Source organism: Schistocerca gregaria, chromosome 5 (assembly GCF_023897955.1).
Source record: "Schistocerca gregaria isolate iqSchGreg1 chromosome 5, iqSchGreg1.2, whole genome shotgun sequence".
Lineage (NCBI taxonomy): Eukaryota > Metazoa > Arthropoda > Insecta > Orthoptera > Acrididae > Schistocerca > Schistocerca gregaria.
The window spans coordinates 114,013,656-114,035,254 of NC_064924.1; the positions used below are offsets into that span (position 1 = coordinate 114,013,656).

Here is a 21,599-nt window from a genome sequence, read left to right on the forward strand (position 1 = left end):
ACACATGCTTCTAGCAGCAGCAGCGTTCGTCAGCTCAGTCACCTCTTCCGTCCTAACCTCCAACAGCATAGCGTCTAGTGACTACTCTTGCAAATACCTACAGTGAAATCACCACTCTGCTGGAGGTATACCGAAGTGTACTCCGCAAACTCACACAGTGAAATGTTTTGCTGTTTGCTCTGGAACTTTCCTGTTTTCCTTTAGAGCGGGAACTCACTGGCCATCGATGACAAAGATTCCGAGTGTCAACCAGTAAAAGTGAAGATGTTAAACAAGCTCTACTGTAGTAGATCTTGTCGATGTTGTACCAGAATGTATCATACGTGTGGAGAAAGGAAGGAAATATTTCCCACTCATTGTCATAATTCTGAAAAGGGTCTACTCTGCGGCTCTGTCTGTATGTCTAGGCAAGTTCCTCCTGCAAGGATTTGCATCTTGTGTGGCCAACTTGTAAGCTTCGTAACCTTCATTTTACTACACAGGAAAGGTAAAGGACAAAGACTGAAATGAAAACAGCGAGAGGCAATGGTAACGCAGTTCTGTAATTTGAGACCAGTGTAACTGAACAACTGCTTGATCACGGGAATTACCATATCATCCTCTGAAATATGTAGACGACAGATTCAGAGAAAAATAATCACCTCAACTCATTTCACTTCACACTATCTCCCCTTTAGTCAGTTTCCTATCTTGAGTGTGTCGTTTGTTGTTTATCAGAGGATTTTCTCAATAAATTGTACCTTTCAGCTACCTTTACTGAATCTTGTACTCTTCCTCATACTAAGATGCACTGCTGAGAGAAAAATGTTACGACTACCGTACTCCGCGAGATCGGATGCCGCCTGGTGCCGTTGCTGGCATGTGACGAAACTGTAAGGAGTGTCACTCAGGTCTGGCAGAGCGAATGGAGTATCGTTCTCGTGAGGATATGGGTGACAAAAATGGAAACCCACTGACGTAAGGGACATTGACATAGGGTAGATTTTTGCGACCTGTCCCAAGACGAACGAGAAGCTCGTAAACGAAGTAGCTGCACGTTGTTAACGTTGTAGCTTCGTGAGAATCTTCTGAAAGTACACTACTGGCCATTAAAATAGCTGCACCACGAAGATGTGCCACAGACGCGAAATTTAACCGACAGGAAGAAGATGCTGTGATATGCAAGTGATCAGCTTTCCAGTGCATTCACACAAGGATGCTGCCGGTGGCGACACCTACAACGTTCTGACACGAGGAACGTTTTCAACTGATTTCTCATAGATAAACAGCAGTTGACCGGTGTTGTCTGGTGAAACGTTGTTGTGATGCCTCGTGTAAGGAGGAGAAATGCATACCATCACGTTTCCGACTTTGAGAAAGGCCGGATTGTAGCCTATTGCGATTGCGGTTTCTCGTATCGCGACATTGCTGCTTGCGTTGGTGGAGATACAATGACTGTTAGCAGAATATGGAATCGGAGGGTAATACGGAACGCCGTGCTGGATCGCAATGGCCTCGTTATCACTAGCAGTCGAGATGACAGGCATCTTAGCCGGATGGCTGTAACGGATCGTGCAGCCTCGTCTCGATCCCTGATTCAACAGATAGGGATGTTTGCAAAACACGAAAGATCAGCACGAACAGTTCGACGACGTTTGCAGCAGCATGGACTATCAGCTCGGAGACTGTGGCTGCGGTTACCCTTGACGCTGCATCACAGACAGGAGCGCCGGCGATGGTGTACTCAACGACGAACGTGGGTGAACAAATGGCAAAACGTCATTTTTTCGAATGAATCCAGGTTCATGCGTCATGATGGTCACATCCGTGTTTGGCGTCATCACGGTGAACACACATTGGAAGCGTGTATTCGTCATCGCCATACTGGCGTATCACCCGGCGTGATGGTATGTGGTTCCACTGGTCACACGTCTCTGTCATCTCTTGTTCGCTTTGACGGCACTTTGAACAGTGGACGTTACATTTCTGATGTGTCACGACCCGTGGCTCTACCATTCATTCGATCTCTGCGAGACCCTACATTTCAGCAGGATAATGCACTACCGCATGTTGCAGGTCCTGTATGGGCCTTTCTGGATACAGAAAATGTTCGACTGCCGCCCTGGCCAGCACATTCTCCAGATCTCTCACCAATTGAAAACGTCTGGTCAATGGTGGCCGAGCAACTGGCTCGTCACAGTACGCCAGTCACTACTCTTGATGAACTGTGGTATCGTGTTGAAGCTGCATGGGCAGCTGTACCTGTACCCGCCATCCAAGCTCTGTCTGACTCAATGTCCAGGCGTATCAAGGCCGTTATTACTGCCAGAGGTGGTTGTTCTGGGTAGCGATTTCTCAAGATCTATGCACCCAATTTGGATGAAAATGTAATGTCAGTTCTACTATAATATATTTGTCCAACGAATACGCGTGTATCAGTTGCATTTCTTCTTGGTGTATCAATTTTATGGCCAGTAGCGTAGTTCGAAGATGATGAAACCATGACGAGGTCATCGGTCATCGGTCCAATCGGATTAGGGCAGAATGGGGAAGGTCAATCGGCCGTACCCTTTCAAGGGAACCATCCCGACATTTGTCTGCAGCGATTCATGGAAATAACGGGAAGCCTAAATGAGGATGCCTGGATAGCGAGTTTGAACCGATGTCCTTCCGAATGCTAGCCCAGTATGCTAACAAATACGCCAACTCACTCCATTAGGAGGTCACAATATATTGGACGTTCGCGCGAATTGACGACGTGTGCATGTCAGAGGCTTGCATGCTCTCGAAAGCACAAATAGGGACTGATACGTGGCGGATCAGAGGAGAGGATGCACTGCTGTTAAAGGCACAAGACTTTAGAGCACAGCACACAGTGCTCATTGCTCAACATGGGATTACGCAGGAAACGACCTGAGAACAGTACGTTATTACAATTACAAATTTAATGTGCACACGATTATCGAGATTGCTACGTGGATGAACTGAACCTTATTCCTATTCACATTAATCGTGTCATCTGATACACCACGTTGACGAACCTGTGAGGATACGTCACCATCCATGTGAACGCCAGTTCGCTACACGCACTGGTAACAACCGAAGGCACCGTGAGAACTGCGGACTACATAAATGTTATTTTGGAGCCCTTTGCATTCATCGTAGCTTAATGCCTTAGCCAACGTTGATGCCATTATTACAGCGTGATATCTGTTCGTTTCACAAAGGCAGAATCGAGCTACAGTTGTCTGAGGAGCGTTATGGTGAAATCTACAAATTAGTCGTGTCTGAATCTGAAGGAAAGCAGCTGCTACGTATCCGGCACCAGATCCACGCCAACCAATCACTAGCCAGTAACTTATGGGTATTTCGTGACCTTTGCGCAGATACCTGGTGTCGCACGCTACTGGAAACCTACCACGGACTTATTAAAACCGAGTTAGGCGGAATCGCTGTTGTGCTGTGTTTAAAAGGTGTTCTAGCTCGTCGGTGTACACTGGCGTAATGAACATTGCTGCACCAGAATTTTATGACTCTTCTGCCTCATAATCTGAAATGTCGCGAGTATTATTTATGTTGTTTGATAACATTTCCGTGTAGGGCGCTGTTTCCCTTGAGACGCGGATAAGCGAAATTTACCGTTTTCATCGCGACTGGCCACAAAACCGGAATCAAGTCACATTAGATTCAAAAATTAGGTGTCAAAGTTGGCCTGACGTTCGGACAGCCGCCTGTGACAGAGTGTGTTCTTGCCTATCAGACCATACGTATGTTAAGCAACAGGCTGTGCACTCACAACGAGATGAGGGTGACAGTGTTGGTGCGACACACAGTTTCAGACACTCTGAAGTTGTCATCGCAGACTTCCACAACGAGTTCGAAATTTCACTCTTATTGAATTATCGTGTACAGACCCCGCTAAAAACACACAGATTATTAATCCATGGCACTCAATTCGAAAATTCAATGTGATAGATTCTTCGGAAGAAGAAATACGGTTTTTTTCATAGATGTGCTGGATGTTCTTAATTTCGACGATTACATTCCCGCAAGTGTATGTAGTAAAACACTAACAAAAATCCAGCGACTACTACGTATTTGTCTTACCATATAACTGGGATTACAATAAACGAACAGATGTAGTTCTATGTTCATAATGCGTTTTGTGACACATCTTCCCAACTGTTGAGTCGAATCGAATGTATTAATTCTCAGAAAGTCTCTCGCCTTGCTGTCGACCAGTGTCACGAAATACTGCGGCGCCAGTAGAAAATACAACGACCGTGAGACCGCAATATAACGCTTAAAAAGCTCCCTTTCTGAGTGCCTTGCTATTCCAGCTGGGCACTGAGCCGTGTGCGGCTCGCGTTGGTGCCCTTGGTAGGTTGGAATCGTGTAATAGGGAGAGTGGCGTCTCGTTCTCTTCTTCTGTTTACTGGCGTCACTACGCTTGCTAGCGTTGTCTGTCCGCGAGTGGCAGCAGCACCGCTTATCGACATGTAGTACTCGTACTATCTTTGGAAGGACGTGAAGTGTTTTCCGGGTCGGATGTGTTGGTATTTCGGTTTCGATGGAGCAGCAGAGAGGTCCGGTAGCGTGGGAACACGCCGGGACTGCTGGCCGCACTCAGGCGTTGCCGGATTGAGGGGCTGTAGTGGCGAGGTCCACAACGTCATAGTCCACTGGATCCAGCACGTTGAGTGAACATTAATCCAGTAGTGAAACCTCCATTTTGGTGATCACGCCATTTGTTCGTGCGTTGCTGTTCGAGGGTGGCCGTAAGACGAACAGCAACAAGTGGAGCGCGTCGAGTTGGCGGAATCTATTAGCCGTCTTCTACTGCCTGTTATTAGTTTTTGAATTTTGTGTTATAATTTGGTGATGTGCAACCAGCATTATTTTGCTCCCTAGCGGTTGCTAACGCCCCAGTTACCTGCCCTGGAGGTTAGCGTATTTTTGCGGCAGTGTACTTTTCCTCGTCTCGCCGATGCTGTCCGGCATGGCGTGTTGTTCAAAAAAATGGTTCAAATGGCTCTGAACACTATAGGACTTAACATCTATGGTCATCAGTACCCTAGAACGTTGAACTATTTAAACCTAACTAACCTAGGGACAGCACACAACACTCAGCCATCACGAGGCAGAGAAAATCCCTGACACCGCCGGGAATAGAACCCGGGAACCCGGGCGTGGGAAGCGAGAACGACGTGGTTTCCTTTGTCTACCTTGGTTGTAGAGATTCCTTCTGCCTTTCCAGGTTTTAAATACCGGATTCTGAAGATGCTGTTCTGTATGTTACTTCGCTCTTGCTTCAATTATTCCATCAATGTACTGGTTATCACACGTTAGGTCGATTTGGTAAGAGGATTGATGAGCGTTTAAACTGCCCCTAGTTTGAGTTGCCATCCTGTTAGGGAAGCATAACTCCTGCCTGCTTGTCTCATTGCTTACGAAGCTGTTGCGACTTTCCTCAGGTCGATCCTTGGTGCATTGTCTGTGGATCACGCCCTTTTTTTATTTGCTCTGATTGTGTCAATTGTTTAAAATAATATTTGTTTAAGTTATTCTTATTGCTTGTGGCCTTCGGCCGACAAATAATTTTGAATTCCTCTTAATGAGGCGTTCAGTCGTTACTCTGGCTTGTATTGCAGTAAATTTTTTTAATTATTGTTTTTTTAAAAATTATGTGCTTGAATGAAGTGTATGTGTTTACTGTGCAACTAACGGTAACTGATTACGCCCCGTCCACACCTTTTCCTGCTTTTTCTTAAGTCCCACGTCTCAGGCACGTCGTCTTTTGGGCTGAAGGTAAGCTAGCTCGAGTCACAAGTGTCGACTCTGACAGTGCTATTTCGCTGCTTCTGGAACTGCACTAAGACCAGTGATTCGTCGTAACAGGGTAAGGAACAGTCGTTAATACCATTTCTGGCGATAGACGTTCTTTTACGGTAATCTGTACGCTTCAGTCCCTTGTACTAATAAGGGAAACTCCCCATCGCACCGTCCTAAGATTTGGTGGTAAGATGGGGCAGTGGATAGCCTGGCAAAAACTGATCACAATTCGAACATGAAAACAGGAAAAAGGCGTACTGAACTGTGGGGAAAAAAGCAAAATATAATTATTCAACGGTCCAAGTTTAACAAGCACAACATTTCGTAATGTGTAAGAGCCGCGCCGCAGTGGATAAATGCTTACCGTGTTAAATTACAAAGCGGGCGAGCCCGGTTCGATACCCCCTCGTGCCTTTCTTCACAACTGTATGAACTGTCGAACGGTCAGTTGAAACGTTTGTTCTCTTTCTCTAGTCGTGGCAACTCTTATACTACGCTTTGGTTGTAGAATGTAAGTCATGTGGTAAGAATACATTACCATCGCAAGTAAATGTGATGAATAGTGCCAGCAGGCGAGGTACCACATCGACTTCTCACAGAAATGAAAACAACGAATAAACGCATGTGAGCTATGTTGCAACAAACCACTTCAAGAATCATAACTTTTAAAATGGAACGCAACTTCAAAAACGTAAAAAACGTATGTTTTGACATGGCACAAGAAACCTGTGTGATTACAAACACGTTGTGTTCATTTGTTGCAGCTTATGTGACAGACTGTTCATACGAACACCTAAATCTTGCAAGGAGGCTCATTTCACCAACTCAGTAGGCCTACAAATTACGTTCTATCATATAATACACATATTGTCACTAATGCCGTGTACGACACACCAGACGTTTTCCTGTGGAATATTCCGTTGATTTGTAGCTTTTCATGAAAGGTTCGGTTCCCATTCGAAAGGCACTTCCTTTCGGCTGCTAATAGAGTAGTTGTGCAGAATCAAATGTTATCATAGGTCTCTTCCTTCAATTTCGCTGTTGCCAACGGACGTTACACAACGACACAGACACAAATTTCAATACAGCTAACAGCGGGGAAAAAAAACGAGAAAAAGGGAGCTTTGAAAACGGTTCGCCCGCTTCAGTCCAACACAGTGACCACCTACCCACGACGCCGTAGTTACTCTTCGTCGCTCACTGTTGCACTTGTTAAGCTTGACCTTACGTTCCTTCCATTTTGCTTTGTTTCACAGTTCAGTACACCTTCTTCCTGTTTTCAAGCTTGAACTGTGATCAGTTTTTGACGGGCTGCCCACTGGGCTCTCTCACCTCTAAATCTCAAGGGGGTGCGATGAGGAGTTTCCCTCCTAAGGACTATTTTCAGTCTTGGCGCACGAACGGTTCCAGAACATATCACAGCGAGCTGATACCGTGCAGCATGGACAGATTCCTGGGTATAATTACCTGTTTGGCCTAGTCGTACAATGCAGGGTGATGGAAGAATACTTCTCCCCATTAGATCGTGTCTATCGCAACTATTACAAAAGCTGGTGTCGAGTGTAAGAGAAAAATCTCGATGACATGCACTTTCTGGAGCGGAGGTAAATTTCTGGATGTAAGAGGAGGATGTTACAGTTTAACGTCCCGTCGATAACAAGAGCTTGAGAGACATGGCACAAGCTCGGAGTTGGGAAGGACGGGGAAGGAAATCGGCCATGCCCTTTCAAAGCAGCTATACCGGCATTTTTCTAATGCGATTTAGGAAAATCACGGGAAAACTAAATCATTTTATAAAATGAATTTTAACCATCAGCTTTTTATTGTCCATTAGTTATGTACCGGTTTCGGCTATTAATTATCATTCAGGATGCAGGGATAACAGAACAGTTAAAAACATTCCATGTTCTTTTGAAGCTGAACCCTATCGAAATTATCCACAACTGTACAACCATATATATAGAAGACACGAAATGTCTATTTATGGCTTATCAGCTTATGCTTAGAATTCTACAATCGAATTTTTACGGCCCGAAATTTTGTAATGCTAGCCATTTAGAGATTTAAACAGCCCAAAATACTGTCACTGAAGCTACTATCCTCACAAATCAAGCAGCTGGAGAGGTCTCTCTCGTATCCCGAGCATCGACGATCCTTACCAATTTACCCATTAGTATTGAGCAACTTTGGTTTTCAATGGAGGTGTCTTTTACAACAATAGTAAACAAGGCTCATGGTCAGAGACATGTAAGAGAGCAGAGAGGCGACAGGAAGAAATGGACATAGAGAGGGGGAAAAGTGGATGGACAGAGAGATAAGGATGGTATGCATAGGCTGAGGAAGGGGAGGAGGAGGAGGCGGTTAGATTTTAACGTCCCGTCGACAACAAGGTCATTAGGGACGGAGCACAAGCTCGGATTTGGGAAGTGTGAGGATGGAAATTGGCCGTGCCCTTTCAAAGGAACCACTCCGGCGTTTGCCTGAAGTGATCTAGCGAAATCACGGGAAACTTTAATCAGGATTCTACCGTTGTCCTCCCGAATGCGAGTCTAGTGTACTAACCACTGCGCCACCTCGCTGGTGGAGGAGGAGGAGAAGAGGAGGGAGAAAGGAGATGGGCACAGGGGGAAGCAGTTTGGGATGGGTATCCAATTCCCATACATATTTACCAGTTGTGAAGCATTGGAAGTTCGCTAGTATACAATATAAATCAATACATTGCATACAAATTTTAGTATAAATACAGTAAAACATACATATGCCTATGGCATTAGCTTCACAATCATCAAATGGATCCGCATGCAAAATACTGGTGCTACATATCTCAGAGTAATTCTACCACGTTTGCTGTTCTTATGCAGCAGGCATGACAGAAGACATTGGACACATTCGGAGGTGTCGATAAGCTCTAGGATTAGGGCAGCAGATGTGGACGACCTATAACGGAGTGCAGAGGAAAATGGTAGGAAATAGTAGGAAAAGCATTAAGTTGTTGTGCGAAATTATGCTGAACAAATTTAAAGAAATGATGGCAAGGGAAGAGTCTGCGACGTTTCTGTATAGTATCTTGAGGATAATATACGTAAATGAAGCGGAGGTAATATGTACTAGGTTGGCAGTTACAATTCTCCTGATCTAATGATTACTCTGCATCGTAGTCTGGTCGGCAGAAACGTCATTCTGTGAAATAATGTTCCAAATCAGTTGCTGAAGGTCACTGCACTGTTTCATAGATGAGTGCTTAATAGCACTGAGGATGATAAACTGTCCATTTTATCGGAACATTAATGTTGCTGGATCCCTTGGTGTTGTTAGAAGCGCCTGATGTCCACGTTTTTGGTCACTTCCTAATTCTTTCCATCAACCCGGTGAAAATAGCATTTCCTGGCAGCATCTTATCGCCTTTTACGGTTGCGTGCAATGTTTTCTTATACTGGCTATGGGGATTCTAGTACAAATAACCAAGCGCTAACAGGAGATATCATTGGTCAAATGCAGAAAGAAGGTAAGGCCGTTGTGGGGAGTTTCTAGTGGATTGCCCCATACTTTCAAAGGAGAAACCACTGGTTAAAAGTAGAAAGAAGGAAGATCCAGTGAACACAACTCTGGAAAAGAATATAAATTCTATGTTAGTCGTCAGTATGTTGGCACTAACACTACTGCTCAATGTTTTATCACTTGTTAGTGACAGCTCATCCCAACAGCATGGTGCTGGCGTGTTTAGTGGAAGGCAGGAAAGCCTTTAAAAAACTGGGCCTACGTTGGTGTTCAGCAACCGTGATGAGACGTTAACGTGGTACCCCTAAGGCCGAAATTGCGGATTCGAGGGCCGCTCCAGCACTCAGTTTTCAAAACAGCGCACATAATATTACAGAGACAAAGATCCGTGCTGGAAAGATACTATCCAGGGCCAGTTTGAGTCCCAAGCGCCGAAACAATCCAATTCTTCCCTTGCCAAGTTCAGAGTGACGCCAGAGGTGCCACAAATGTAACGATTTCTGTACAGGACGTATCAAAGTTAGCATTCACAACTGATACGTGTGAGAGCGTACAAAGAAAAAGGATGAAGGAGAGGAGGGGGGAGCCGATTGAAGTTACTTGTGTAGAAAATATTAGGGCCTCGGGCCCCGATTCTGTCTCATTTGTGCGTCGCACCACAAAACTCAGTTCTAGGACAGTGTATAGTTAAGAGAAACCATGTCACACCTGTAGGTGAACGGGAAAGTAGCAATGGATTTCGGATACTCCGCGCTTTGAAATAGTATCTAAGGCGTAGATACACTTTTCACTCCAACAGTGTTCAAACACTTCTCATTTTTATTTGCCAAAGTCTAGGTAGGCAACTGGACGGATGTTATGTTAATACTTTAGCTATCCGATCACTCTGGTAATCAGTTTTGGTATTGAACAGTGGTACGATTATGAAACATTTTTATTCATGTAGTCCCCAATATCCGGTATAAGACTTCATTCTCTCATTACGATGTTCATATTTGTTTCTTGGACCTTTGGTCTAAGATGCACGATCCCACAAGTTTTCAGAGAAATATCGACTTTCCTAGAACATTTACGCTGCAAAAAAAGAAAAACACAGAGACTGATGCATCAACCTTTCGACTGCCGCTTGTTTGGGTATTACTTGCAGATATGTGACCCATATTGCACAAAATTCTACTCAGATTCATACTGTTACTTGCTGAAAATGTCTTGCCCATGTTTCTTAATTTTACAGCATGAGTGTTTTATATATTTAAAAAAAGTATTATAAAAAAAAACAATACATCTAGGTACAGAGACTAGTACATATAACAGTCGTAGCTGACCAAATACCTTCACACTCGTTCCCTTGTTTCGTTTACATGAATATCAGTTTAGTATCTTAGTGCACTCCACTGCTGGAAGGACAACAGAGCCGCAACACAACGTGTGGTTCGTGCTGTATTATACACCGAAGAGCAAAAGAAAAAAAAAGTTCAAATGGCTCTGAACACTATGGGACTTAACTTCTGAGGTCATCAGTCCCCTAGAACTACTTAAACCTAACTAACCTACGACATCACACACATCCATACCCGAGACAGGATTCGAACCTGTGACAGTAGCGGTCGCGCGGTTCCAGACTATAGTGCCTAGAACCGCACGGTCACTCCGGCCGGCAGCAATAGAAACTTGTACATCTGCCTGGACACTTCTCTCGTTAGTGTCCTTCCTGGCACAAAGAAACAAAGCGAAAGCGATCGAACTGCGGTATTGACCGCCTCGGCATGGCTGAACTGCAGAATATACGAGCCGTGTACCTCCTTACTAGTTTAATGACAGGAACTGATCGGCTGTCTTGCATCGTTGTTTACATCTTTCTGCGGTTTTAGTGACACCTCTGAACAGTCAAAGGGACTGTTCCTGTAAAACAATATCCACAGTCAACGTCTATCTTCAGGCGCTCTGGTAAACGGGTTGATGTAAAACTTCTTTCGATGTGTGGTATAATAATCTGCCCTTCGTCGAAGTCGCTTTTCTCAAAGGATTTTCGCCATTTGAATCAGACATCTTCTTTAGGGTGATCACCCGTGAATGTCTGCTCCGCTTATATTCTTTTGTTATGGCGTTGGGTGCCCGCAACCACACCAGGCCGCATCCAACTTCGCGATGGGCAGTGGTCATAAAGTTATGCGTTATTAGTGTACATCTCTAGTGTTACTACGACCACAAAACGTTTCCACGTAGCGAGCGAAAGGAGAGGCATCAGGAGACTTCAAAATACGGCGTGAGGGATGGAGAACTGTCGGAGAATAATCAGTCAAAGGTTTCGAAATTATTTAATATCATTAATTTCAACATTGCAGCCCAGTCAGTAATCGTGATAATCTAATATATAATAAACTATGAGCCTCGACTGCAGTCGCTGATAGTTTCTTATATATTTACTGTCACTTTTAGGTAACTAATCTAAATTAACGCCGAAATTTTCCTGAAAGTTCTCATTTTTCTTATTTGATTCCATTGGACATTTCTCCTTATTTGAGTGGACGCCAGTAACATATTTTTGCAAACGGAGTAGAAATAACATGACAAATTTTACCAAAAAATCCTTCGCATTGAACAACGCCTTTCCTTTAGTTACTGCTCCCCCAATTGATGTATCATATCTGTAGCACTCTCGCTGCTATTTCATGACAGCACAAAACCAACTGCTCTGCCTTGAACTTTACCGACGTCCAGCGTTAATGCTATCTGATGCGATCCCCACAGCGTGAAAATATTACAGAAGAGGATGGGCAAATGTAGAGGAAGCATTCTCTTTAGGTGACCTGGGGCATCTTCTCAGTGTGCTGGTAATAAATGACAGTCTTACGTTCGCTTTCTCTACAGTAATATCAGTGTGATCGTTCCGATTTGAGTTAATCATAACTGATATCCCTAAGAATTTAGTAGAAGTTACAGTCTTTAGATTAGTGTGATTTATCGTGTAGCCGAAATTAGTTGATTCGTTTAAGAACTCTTGTAGATGACTTCACACTTTGCATTATTTGGAGTCAATTGCTGCTTTTCTCACCATGCACATAATGTGTCTCATTAATTTTGCAATTGATTTTGATCATCTGATGACTTTACAACACAGTGAATGAGGGCATCATCTGCAGGCAATCTACGAGATCTTCTCAGATGGTTTCTTGTATAGTGTAGTAACAGCATACTTCCTTGGCAAGGCGAGATTGTGTTTCACTCAATGAGTTTCCGTCAGTTACTGTGAACTGTGACCTATGAAATCACGAATCTAGTTACACAATCAAACTGATACTTTGTGACATGCAGATTGATTAGCTGTGGCTTGTGAGGAACGGCGTGAAAAGCCTTCTAGAAATCTGAAAATATGGAATTCCGGAATTCTCAGCCTGTATTTTATTTACAGATGTTTCAGGGTGATGCAGAGATGAAATAGTAACTTACCACAATACGCAATAATTGAGATGAGGCATGAGTATGGCTACAGTGTCAGTGCATGGGCAGGAATTGTCGATGACTAGACCATACACTTACCATACAGATTAATGGATGCTGTGTATTACCGATCCCTGCTTTATGAATTACCAGCGCTAATTGAAAAATCTGCTCTTACAGAAAGACGAAAACTGCAGTTAATGCAGTAGTATCTTCATAAAACGTTTGATGGGCAATAGATTGGTAGCGAATATTTGGTAGCATGGCCTCCCCGCTCAACAGAACGCAAAAACTTGGATTTCTGGCTATGAGGACATTTAAATGCAATGGTGTATTTGGAACCCGTCACCAATGTGCAGCCATTCCAGGTACCGTCTCACCAATGCATATGATACCATCCAAACGAAGCCAGGTGAATGTGAAAGAGTTATAGGGTGGCAGTCCATTCTTATCATATTCCATGGGTCACAGATAAGGTGACAGTCCATTTTACCATTTTCAATGGGCATCTCTCAAAGAGACGATTCGACAGATATGCCACACGTTGTACTTTTGATGTGACAGACGTATGTCAGATGATAATGAAAGTGCAGTTGGCTAATGCGAATACGATACTAAGTAATCCATTTCCTCATTTGCATGTACATACGTTTCAGCAGCAACACAGCCGGAACACAGAGGACACGACCAATCACGATGCAAAAATTTTCCTCAAAAGCCACTTTGCAGCCTCTGTCGAAAGATAAGGATGGGTCATAAATATCACAGCTGCAAGGGACGCAGTGCTAGTCGCAACAGAGTGGCGTAGCTGTTTTCGTCACCGGCGGCAAACGGCGCATTTACTGTCTCTACGTTTGGGGGTGCCAACGTTCTTCACGGTGAGGGGACAGGTAGTTATATATATGTAAATTTCAGGCAACCAAGGTCTCTCTCTCTCTCTCTCTCGAAAACTTGGGTTTGGTGCACACAGTGCTTAATGCTATATGGGGCGAGACGAGAGTTTTTTTCTGTGGTCACTTTGATCGTAACGGACTCTACGTAGATGAGCGTTAAGTAAGTTGAGAGTCTTGTATACTGTGTAAGTGGGGAGCCTGAGCATTGTCGTGTTAGTTAATGTGCTCTTGCGAGAACTGTGGGGGCCCCACCGATCGGGCGACTGAACACAGTCATTACACACAGACTCGGGACAAACAATCTTCTGCTTCACAGAAGAACTCTGTAAGATCATATGACCGAGAATTCAGTCAAGAATAAGCAGTTTTACAGATTGACAGGCAGCACACAGCAGATGCAGTCGTCTGGGACACACACATCTAATGACACACAGCGCTGTAGAGTTAAATGGCGTATTGCGATCACAAAAGTAGTACATTACGTATGATGTTGTCACAAATGTGGTTCTTTGTTCAGTTCAGTATTTAGTTAGGGGTAGTATATTCAGCCCTTCATCATGCGGCGTTCAACAAGTAAAGATGTAATGTTAAATTTCAGGAATGGTTTTAAAATAACGCCAATTAGCGTTGTTTAAGTGTAGTATGTTGCAGAATCAATTTCTGCAGAGTTTACTTCTGTTCATACACGTTTAATTTAGCTTACCGGTTAGCAGGCCTTGTCATCTATGATTATTTATTATTTGTATCTAAATCAGCGTGTCCTTTTAATATTTAATTGTCAATAAAGCATTTCTATGCTGAGTCATTTTGTAAACAATGTGATAATGTTCAACAATACAATAGCAACGGGAACATGTCGTTTGACCTAAAAGTAAGCTACCTGCTCTCATTAAATTAAATTACTTGGTAGATAAACTTTTTCAGGAATCCACAAATAGCCACCAATTCCGCCTTTCGTATTCCCTACCTGGCAGGTGCAGAACATAAAAAGTTTTACACACATTCAGACAGATCCTTGTGTGAAAAATGATCGGGAGCAGACTGTAAGAATCGCCGGTACGTTAGAGAGTGGGTGATTCATTGCGTGGAAGGGCAGAAGCAAGCAAGAAGATGCTTGGTAACCAGACACAGAATGTCAATAATATCTGTCTGTACGTAATAGTCGGGGACGAGAAGATAGACTGCTATCGGCTGTGTCACAACATGAACTTTTCTTCTAGCCGTTGGCCAATTCTGCCCCCAGGGGCTGGAGGAATGGGTGACACTTTTGTTTCAATATCCTGTCATTATCGTCTTAAATATTTGATGAGTTGCTGCCTCGATCGTTACATGTGAGTGTGTGTGTGTGCGTGCGCCCGCGCGTGTGTGTATGTATGTGTGTGTGTGTGTGTGTGTCTGTGCACGCACTCGGGGCGTGTGATACGTACTGTGCATACAACAAAATCTCTCCTCCTCATGAAAATGCTCAACATCCCTGACGAAACGCTGTTTCCAGGGTTGCCAAACAGCGCCGTAGACGGGGTGGAGGGGCGCCTGTTCTTCGGCATGGGCCTCGGCCGTCCTGGACAGTTCCCCAGCTCTCAGCTGGGTTTCCCTCCGCCGCCGCCGCCGCTGCCGCCGCCGCCTCCGAGGCGCCAGTGGCGACCACCGCCACCACAGTACGGGCCTCCACAGCGGCCTCCGACGCCGCAGTATGGGCCTCCACAGCCGCCGCCGCCGCCGCCGCCGCCGCCGCAGCCCCATCCGCCCCCACTACAGGACCCGCGGCAGTCGGGCCGCAGGGCGAATCTCGCCCACCAGATGGAATGAACTTTACACGCTGCAGGCTGCTGTTTCCGAGAGTGGCACTTCGGGCCACCTTCACAACTAATGCCTGTCCCACTGTGTGGTAATGCGCAGGGCATACGACTACCGTTAAAAATTAAATAAAAAAATAAAAATTGTCCTTTACTGCACTCACGTAATAGCCACTGTTAATCCTCACGTATACACTGGGAGAATTTTATAATAAAACTAACTGTTAAGTATTGAATAAAATTGTCCTGAAATATTATGGTGAATTACTTGAAAAGTGTCTTTCCAATTCTTATTGGTATATCCTTCTTCTTTAGCTTATGTAAGGCTACCAAAGCAAAAGACATTTTTGATGACACCGAAGCAGCAGAACGACACATTTTTTTAAAAGAAAGGGTTTTACATGCAAAGTAATATTTCTTGTAATAAATAGACACTTGAGTATGAGACTGAGGTGACAAATGGCACGGCGCACCTCCTAATACACGCCATTAAAATGGCAACACCAAGAAGAAATGCAGATGATAAACGGGTATTCATTAGACAAATATATTATACTACAACTGACGTGTGATTACCCTTCCACGCAGTTTAGGTGCATAGATCCTGAGAAATCAGTGTCCAGAACAACCACCTCTTTCCGTAATAACGGCCTTGATGCGCCTGGGAATTGATTCAAACAGAGCTTGGATGGTGTGTACAGGTACAGCTGCCCATGCCGCTTCAACACGATACCACAGTTCATCAAGAGGAGTGGCTCTGAGCACTATGGGACTTAACATCTGTGGTCATCAGTCCCCTAGAACTTACAACTACTTAAACCTAACTAACCTATGGACATCACACATATCCATGCCCGAGGCAGGATTCGAACCTGCGACCGTAGCGGTCACGCGGTTTCAGACAGAAGCGCCTAGAACGGCACAGCCACAACGGCCGGCTTATCAAGAGTAGTGACTGGCGTATTGTGACGAGCCAGTTGCTCGGCCACCATTGACCAGACGTTTTCAATTGGTGTGAGATCTGGAGAATGTGTTGGCTAGAGCAGCAATCGAACATTTTCTGTATCCAGAAGGGCCCGTACAGGACCTGCAACATGCGGTCGTGCATTAACCTGCTGAAATGTAGGGTTTCACAGAGATCGAATGAAGGGTAGAGCCACGGGTCGGCATACACCAGAAATGTAACGTCCACTGTTCAAAGTGTCGTCAACGCGAACAAGAGATGACAGAGACGTGTAACCAATGGAACCACATACCATCACGCCGGGTGATACGCCTGTATGGCGATGACGAATACAAGCTTCCAATGTATGTTCACAGCGATGTCGCCATACATGGATGCGACCACCATGATGGTGTAAACAGAACCTGGATTTATCCGAAAAAAGACGTTTTGCCATTCGTGCACCCAGGTTCGTCGTTGAGTACACCATCGCAGGCGCTCTTGTCTGTGATGCAGCGTCAAGGGTAACGGCAGCCATGGTCTCCGAGGGGCCAACACTGGTAAACTGCTGTTTGTGTATGAGAAATCGGTTGGAAACTTTCCTAATGCCAGCACGTTGTAGGTGTCGCCACTGGTGCTAACCTTGTGTGAATGCTCTGGAAAGCTAATCATTTGCATATCACAGCATCTTCTTCCTTTGGTTTAAATTTCGCGTCTCTAGCATCTTCGAGGTGTAGCAATTATAATGGACAGTAAGTGTATCTTGCAGGACCTCCTTTCGCCCAGTGTGATACAGGAACAGTGGGACATGAACTCAACACATCTTTGGAAGTCCCCTGCACAAATATAAAACCATGCTGCCTATTGCTGTCCACACCTGCGAAAGTCTTGCCGGTCCATGACATTGTTCACGAATTGACCTCTAAGTTACGTCCAATAAATGTTCGATGGCAATCATAGCTGGCCATCTGGTTGGTCAAAACATTCGCTCGAATTGACGAGAATGTTCTTCAAATCAGTCATGAAGAGTGATATGGCGTATAGTCATCCCTGAGTATCAAGGTCTTGAACGGAAGCAGAAGGTCACCAAATAGCCCAGTTTGAAAATTTTCAGTGATGCGTTCAGTAGGGCCTAAGGCGCCGGTCCATTCCATGCAAACACAGCCCACACCCTTACGAAGCCACAACCAGCTTTCAGAGAGTCTTCTTGATAACCTGAGTCCGTGGCCTCGTGGGGTCTGCACCACAGCTCTTCCCAGCTGAAATCGGAGCTCATCTGACCACTCCACGGTATTACAGTTGCCTGGAGTCCAACTGATTAGTGCAGTACAGGAGCTGCAGGAGACGCCTTGCTGTTAACAAAGGCAACCGCATCGGTCGTCTCTTGATACAGCCAATTGAAACCAGATTTTGGCACACCGCCCTAACACACATGTTCATCATATGTCTCACATTGTTTTCTGGGGTTATTTCACGCAGTGTTGCTTGTCTGTTAGCACTGACAACTCTACGCGAAAACAGCTACTCTCGGTCGTTACGTAATTACTGCCAGCCACTGTATTGTGCACGGTGAGAAGTAATGCTAGAAATCTGATAGTCTCGGAACTCTATTGATAGTGTGGATCTCGGAAAATTCCCTAACGATTTCGGAAAAGGAATGCCCCACGCATGTAGCTCAATCTACCGTAGCTCGTTCAGGATCTATTAATTCCTGATGTGCAGCCATAATCACGTCGAAAACCATTTCCCATATACCACGTAAGTACAAATGACACTTCCGATAATCCACTGCCCTTTTATACCTTGCAAACGCGCAATGTGCATTTCGCGATATGTCACCTGAGTGTAAACTGCAATGATAATTTCAATAGTAAATAAAAAAATCAACTTAATTTTCCATCAGTCCTTTGCTGAACGTGATATTAACAATTAAACGTAAAACATTTAATAACGTCCTGCACTAACAGGCTTTCGGCTTCTAAATTAATCTTCAGGCGACATCGGAATGTCGCAAACACAGATAGACATGATATGCGATCTCCACTGATATTATTTGTGCCAAAAATACAAATATTATGGAGTATTTACATACGGAAACACTGCGTTTCATGTCACATAAAAATAATTACAATAACTAACGGATAACTTATGGATTTATGGACAGCCCTACACGATTAATGATGTCAGTTCCGTCCATCACTACTTCAGACACTAGTCGAGTCCATTCCACATCGCATTGCGGCGCTTCTGAGTGCTTGCAGGAGCCATACATGATTTTAGACAGGTGTACGTTTTTTGGCTCTTCAGGGCAGAAATTCCGATGGAATTTTATCCATCCATTCTGCCTTTATTGGCGTAAGTCCTCCTCAGCTCTAAAATTGTGATACTAATACTGGATAGCCTACCTCTTCTAAATCGACCTATGCTTCTTCTTCTATCACGTCCCCCTCATAGAAGCCTTCAATGTACTCTTTCGATCTATTTACTCTCTTCTTTCATTTAGCGACGGAATTCCCGTTGCACTCTTAATGGATTACACTTAGAGCAGCTTAAGTCGTCTCCTGTTACTCACCCTTCTAATCAGTGTTCAGGTAAAGCAGCTAACTCAGTGGAAAACATTACTCCGCTGTAGTAGTCGAAGGGGCTGCTCGCTGTTTCCAATACAGATGTAACATTAATTACCTGCAATGAGTAGGGTGCAGAGGCATCATCAAAGAAACTTGGGATTGGATAGCGGCAACGCAGTAGGAAACTTATTCACTTAACTCCAAGTCCACTGGAAAGACAAACCGATATTAAAACGGTAATGAAATCCGAGATCTGTGTAGATATAGACTGACACGTAAAATCAGGCACTATCAGAACACTGTACGCAAAACAAAATGCGACTCACGTAAGATGACGCATGAAAATCCTCTAAAAGAATTTTAATTTTTATTCTGAAACAGTTTCTAAATGAGCACGAACCGGACTGTGAGCTGCTCCCTTGAGTGAGTCGGTATGTATTGGAGGCTGGCCGAGGTGGTACAGTTAAGAGAAAAAAGGAAATTAAGCCAGTGTGATGTACAAGTCTACAGAACACATCTTGTACACTGCAATCACGATCCGTCACAACAGAGCCCTCCTTAGCGCCAAACGACATCCAGCCAGCGTGTCCCTTCTAGAGCTGTGGGGCATCCCCGTCAGCGATGCCGCTGCTCTGTAGCAAAGTAGCGTAAACGCAGATACAACTACTTGTTTCACAAATGAGTGTGAAACATGGATTTTTTTGTAAAATAAAAAAATCTCAATTACTGAAAACAGGAATTCCCTACTAACAAAAATGACAAACGTGACCTCAGAGTGTATCAACATTATCTTTCCTTTTCATTCTGTCAGATCTATACTTCACAATTACCACATTAATTCATCTCTATTGTTTTTTAGGTTTACAAAGATATGTGAATTTCACTGGAGCGCCAAAGCAATTGGTGTAGGCATGCGTGTTTAAATACAGAGATATGTAAACAGGAAGAATACGGCGCTACAGTCAGCAACGCCTACATAAGACAAATGCCTGGTGCAATTGGTACTGCTGCTACAATGGCAGGTTATCAAGACTGAAGTTAATTTGAATGTGGTGTCATAGTCGGAGCACGAGTACAGCATTTCAGAGGTAGCCATGAAGCGGGGATTTTTCTCGTACGACCATTTCGTGTGCCTACCGCGAATATCAGGAGTCCGGTAGAATATCAAATCTTTCAAGCCTGTAAAAAAGATCCTGCAAGAACGTGACCAACGACAACAGAAGAGAATCATTCTACGTGACAGAAGTGCAATCCTTCTGCACATTTCAACGAGGCGCCATCAACAAGTGTCAGCGTGCGAACCATTCAACGAAACATCATCAACATGGGCTTTCGGAGGCGAAGGACCACTTGTATACCCTTGATGACTGCACGACACAAAGATTTACGCCTCGTCTGGGCCCCTCAACAGCGACATTGGACTGTTCACGACTGTAAACATGTTCCCCGGTCGGACGAGTGTCGTTCCAGATTGTATCGAGCGTATGACGTGAACGGATATGGAGACAACCTCAAGGGTCCATGGACCCTGCATGTCAGCAGGTGCGGGCTCTGTAATGGTGAAATTGGAATGATATGGGACCCGTGATACGTCTAGCTACGGCTCTGACTGGTGACACATATGTAGGTGTCCTGCCTGATCACCTGCGACCATTCATGTTCATTTTGCAATCCGACGTACCAAGCGACACCCTGCACGTCCACAATTGCTGCAAAGTGGCTCCAGGAACACTCTTCTGACTTTAAACGCTAGCCATCAAACTCCTCAGAGATGAACATTATTGGGTATATCTGCGATACTATGCAACTTGCTGTTCAGAAGACATCTCTACCCCCTCGTACCCTTACGGATTCATGGACAGTCCTGCAGGATTCATGGGGGCAGTTCCCTTCATCACTACTTCAGACATTAGTCGAGTCCATGCCAAGTCGTGTTGCGGCACTTCCGCGTTCTCGCGGGGGCCATACACGATGTTAGGCAGGTGTACCAGTTTCCTTGGCTCTACAGTGTATATGTGATTTCACAATGTATAGAACTATTCAATGACGACACAATCACAGTGAAGATGAAAATTACGTTTCGTTTTAGGCCGTTTAAGATTTACGAAATGTTAAAGTCTGTGTCGAAATAAAGTTACAGAGAAACACATTTCTTATAGTTGTTGATACAAAATGTCAAATTGAAAATAAAAGTAACACTACGTTGCATTCCATCTCAAAAACCATGATATATAAAACGCCAAGTTGAAAAAAAAAAGAAGATAGAAACACATTTCTCGAAATTCTTCATCCTATGTTTCGTTGCTAACTGTAAGCAAAATAGTCCAAATCAAATAAGTATTTAAGAGAAAAAAGATGTTCTGTAAGACAACAAATCTTGAAACTTTATCACTTTATTCAAGTGTGCTACAAAAATGGCCTTAAAATTTAATAAATACGAAAAGACATTGATCGTAAATTTGAAACATCCCCTTTGAACAATTATACGTGACTGTGCTTAAACTCATACACAATATTTTTAGCGCAACGCAATCTGACTTTCAATAATCACTACAAAAGAATGGCCCTGACTAACATTAACCTATACCTTTCACACATCAATTACCTCACCAAAAATCTTTGTTTCTCGAACTACTGCAATACAGCGAGC

The 21,599-nt window shown here is 44.1% G+C and overlaps 1 protein-coding gene across 1 annotated transcript in view; it reads left to right on the top strand.

Annotated features, from left to right (window-relative positions):
* The window catches only part of LOC126273251 (neural Wiskott-Aldrich syndrome protein-like), a 45,081-nt gene extending 29,397 nt beyond the window's left edge, over window positions 1-15,684 (top strand). The window contains exon 3 of the mRNA XM_049976796.1: window positions 15,139-15,684. Coding sequence (XP_049832753.1) covers window positions 15,139-15,452 — 314 coding nt within the window. The 3' untranslated portion in view covers window positions 15,453-15,684. The remainder of the gene's footprint in view (window positions 1-15,138) is intronic.
* Window positions 15,685-21,599: the final 5,915 nt, after the last annotated feature.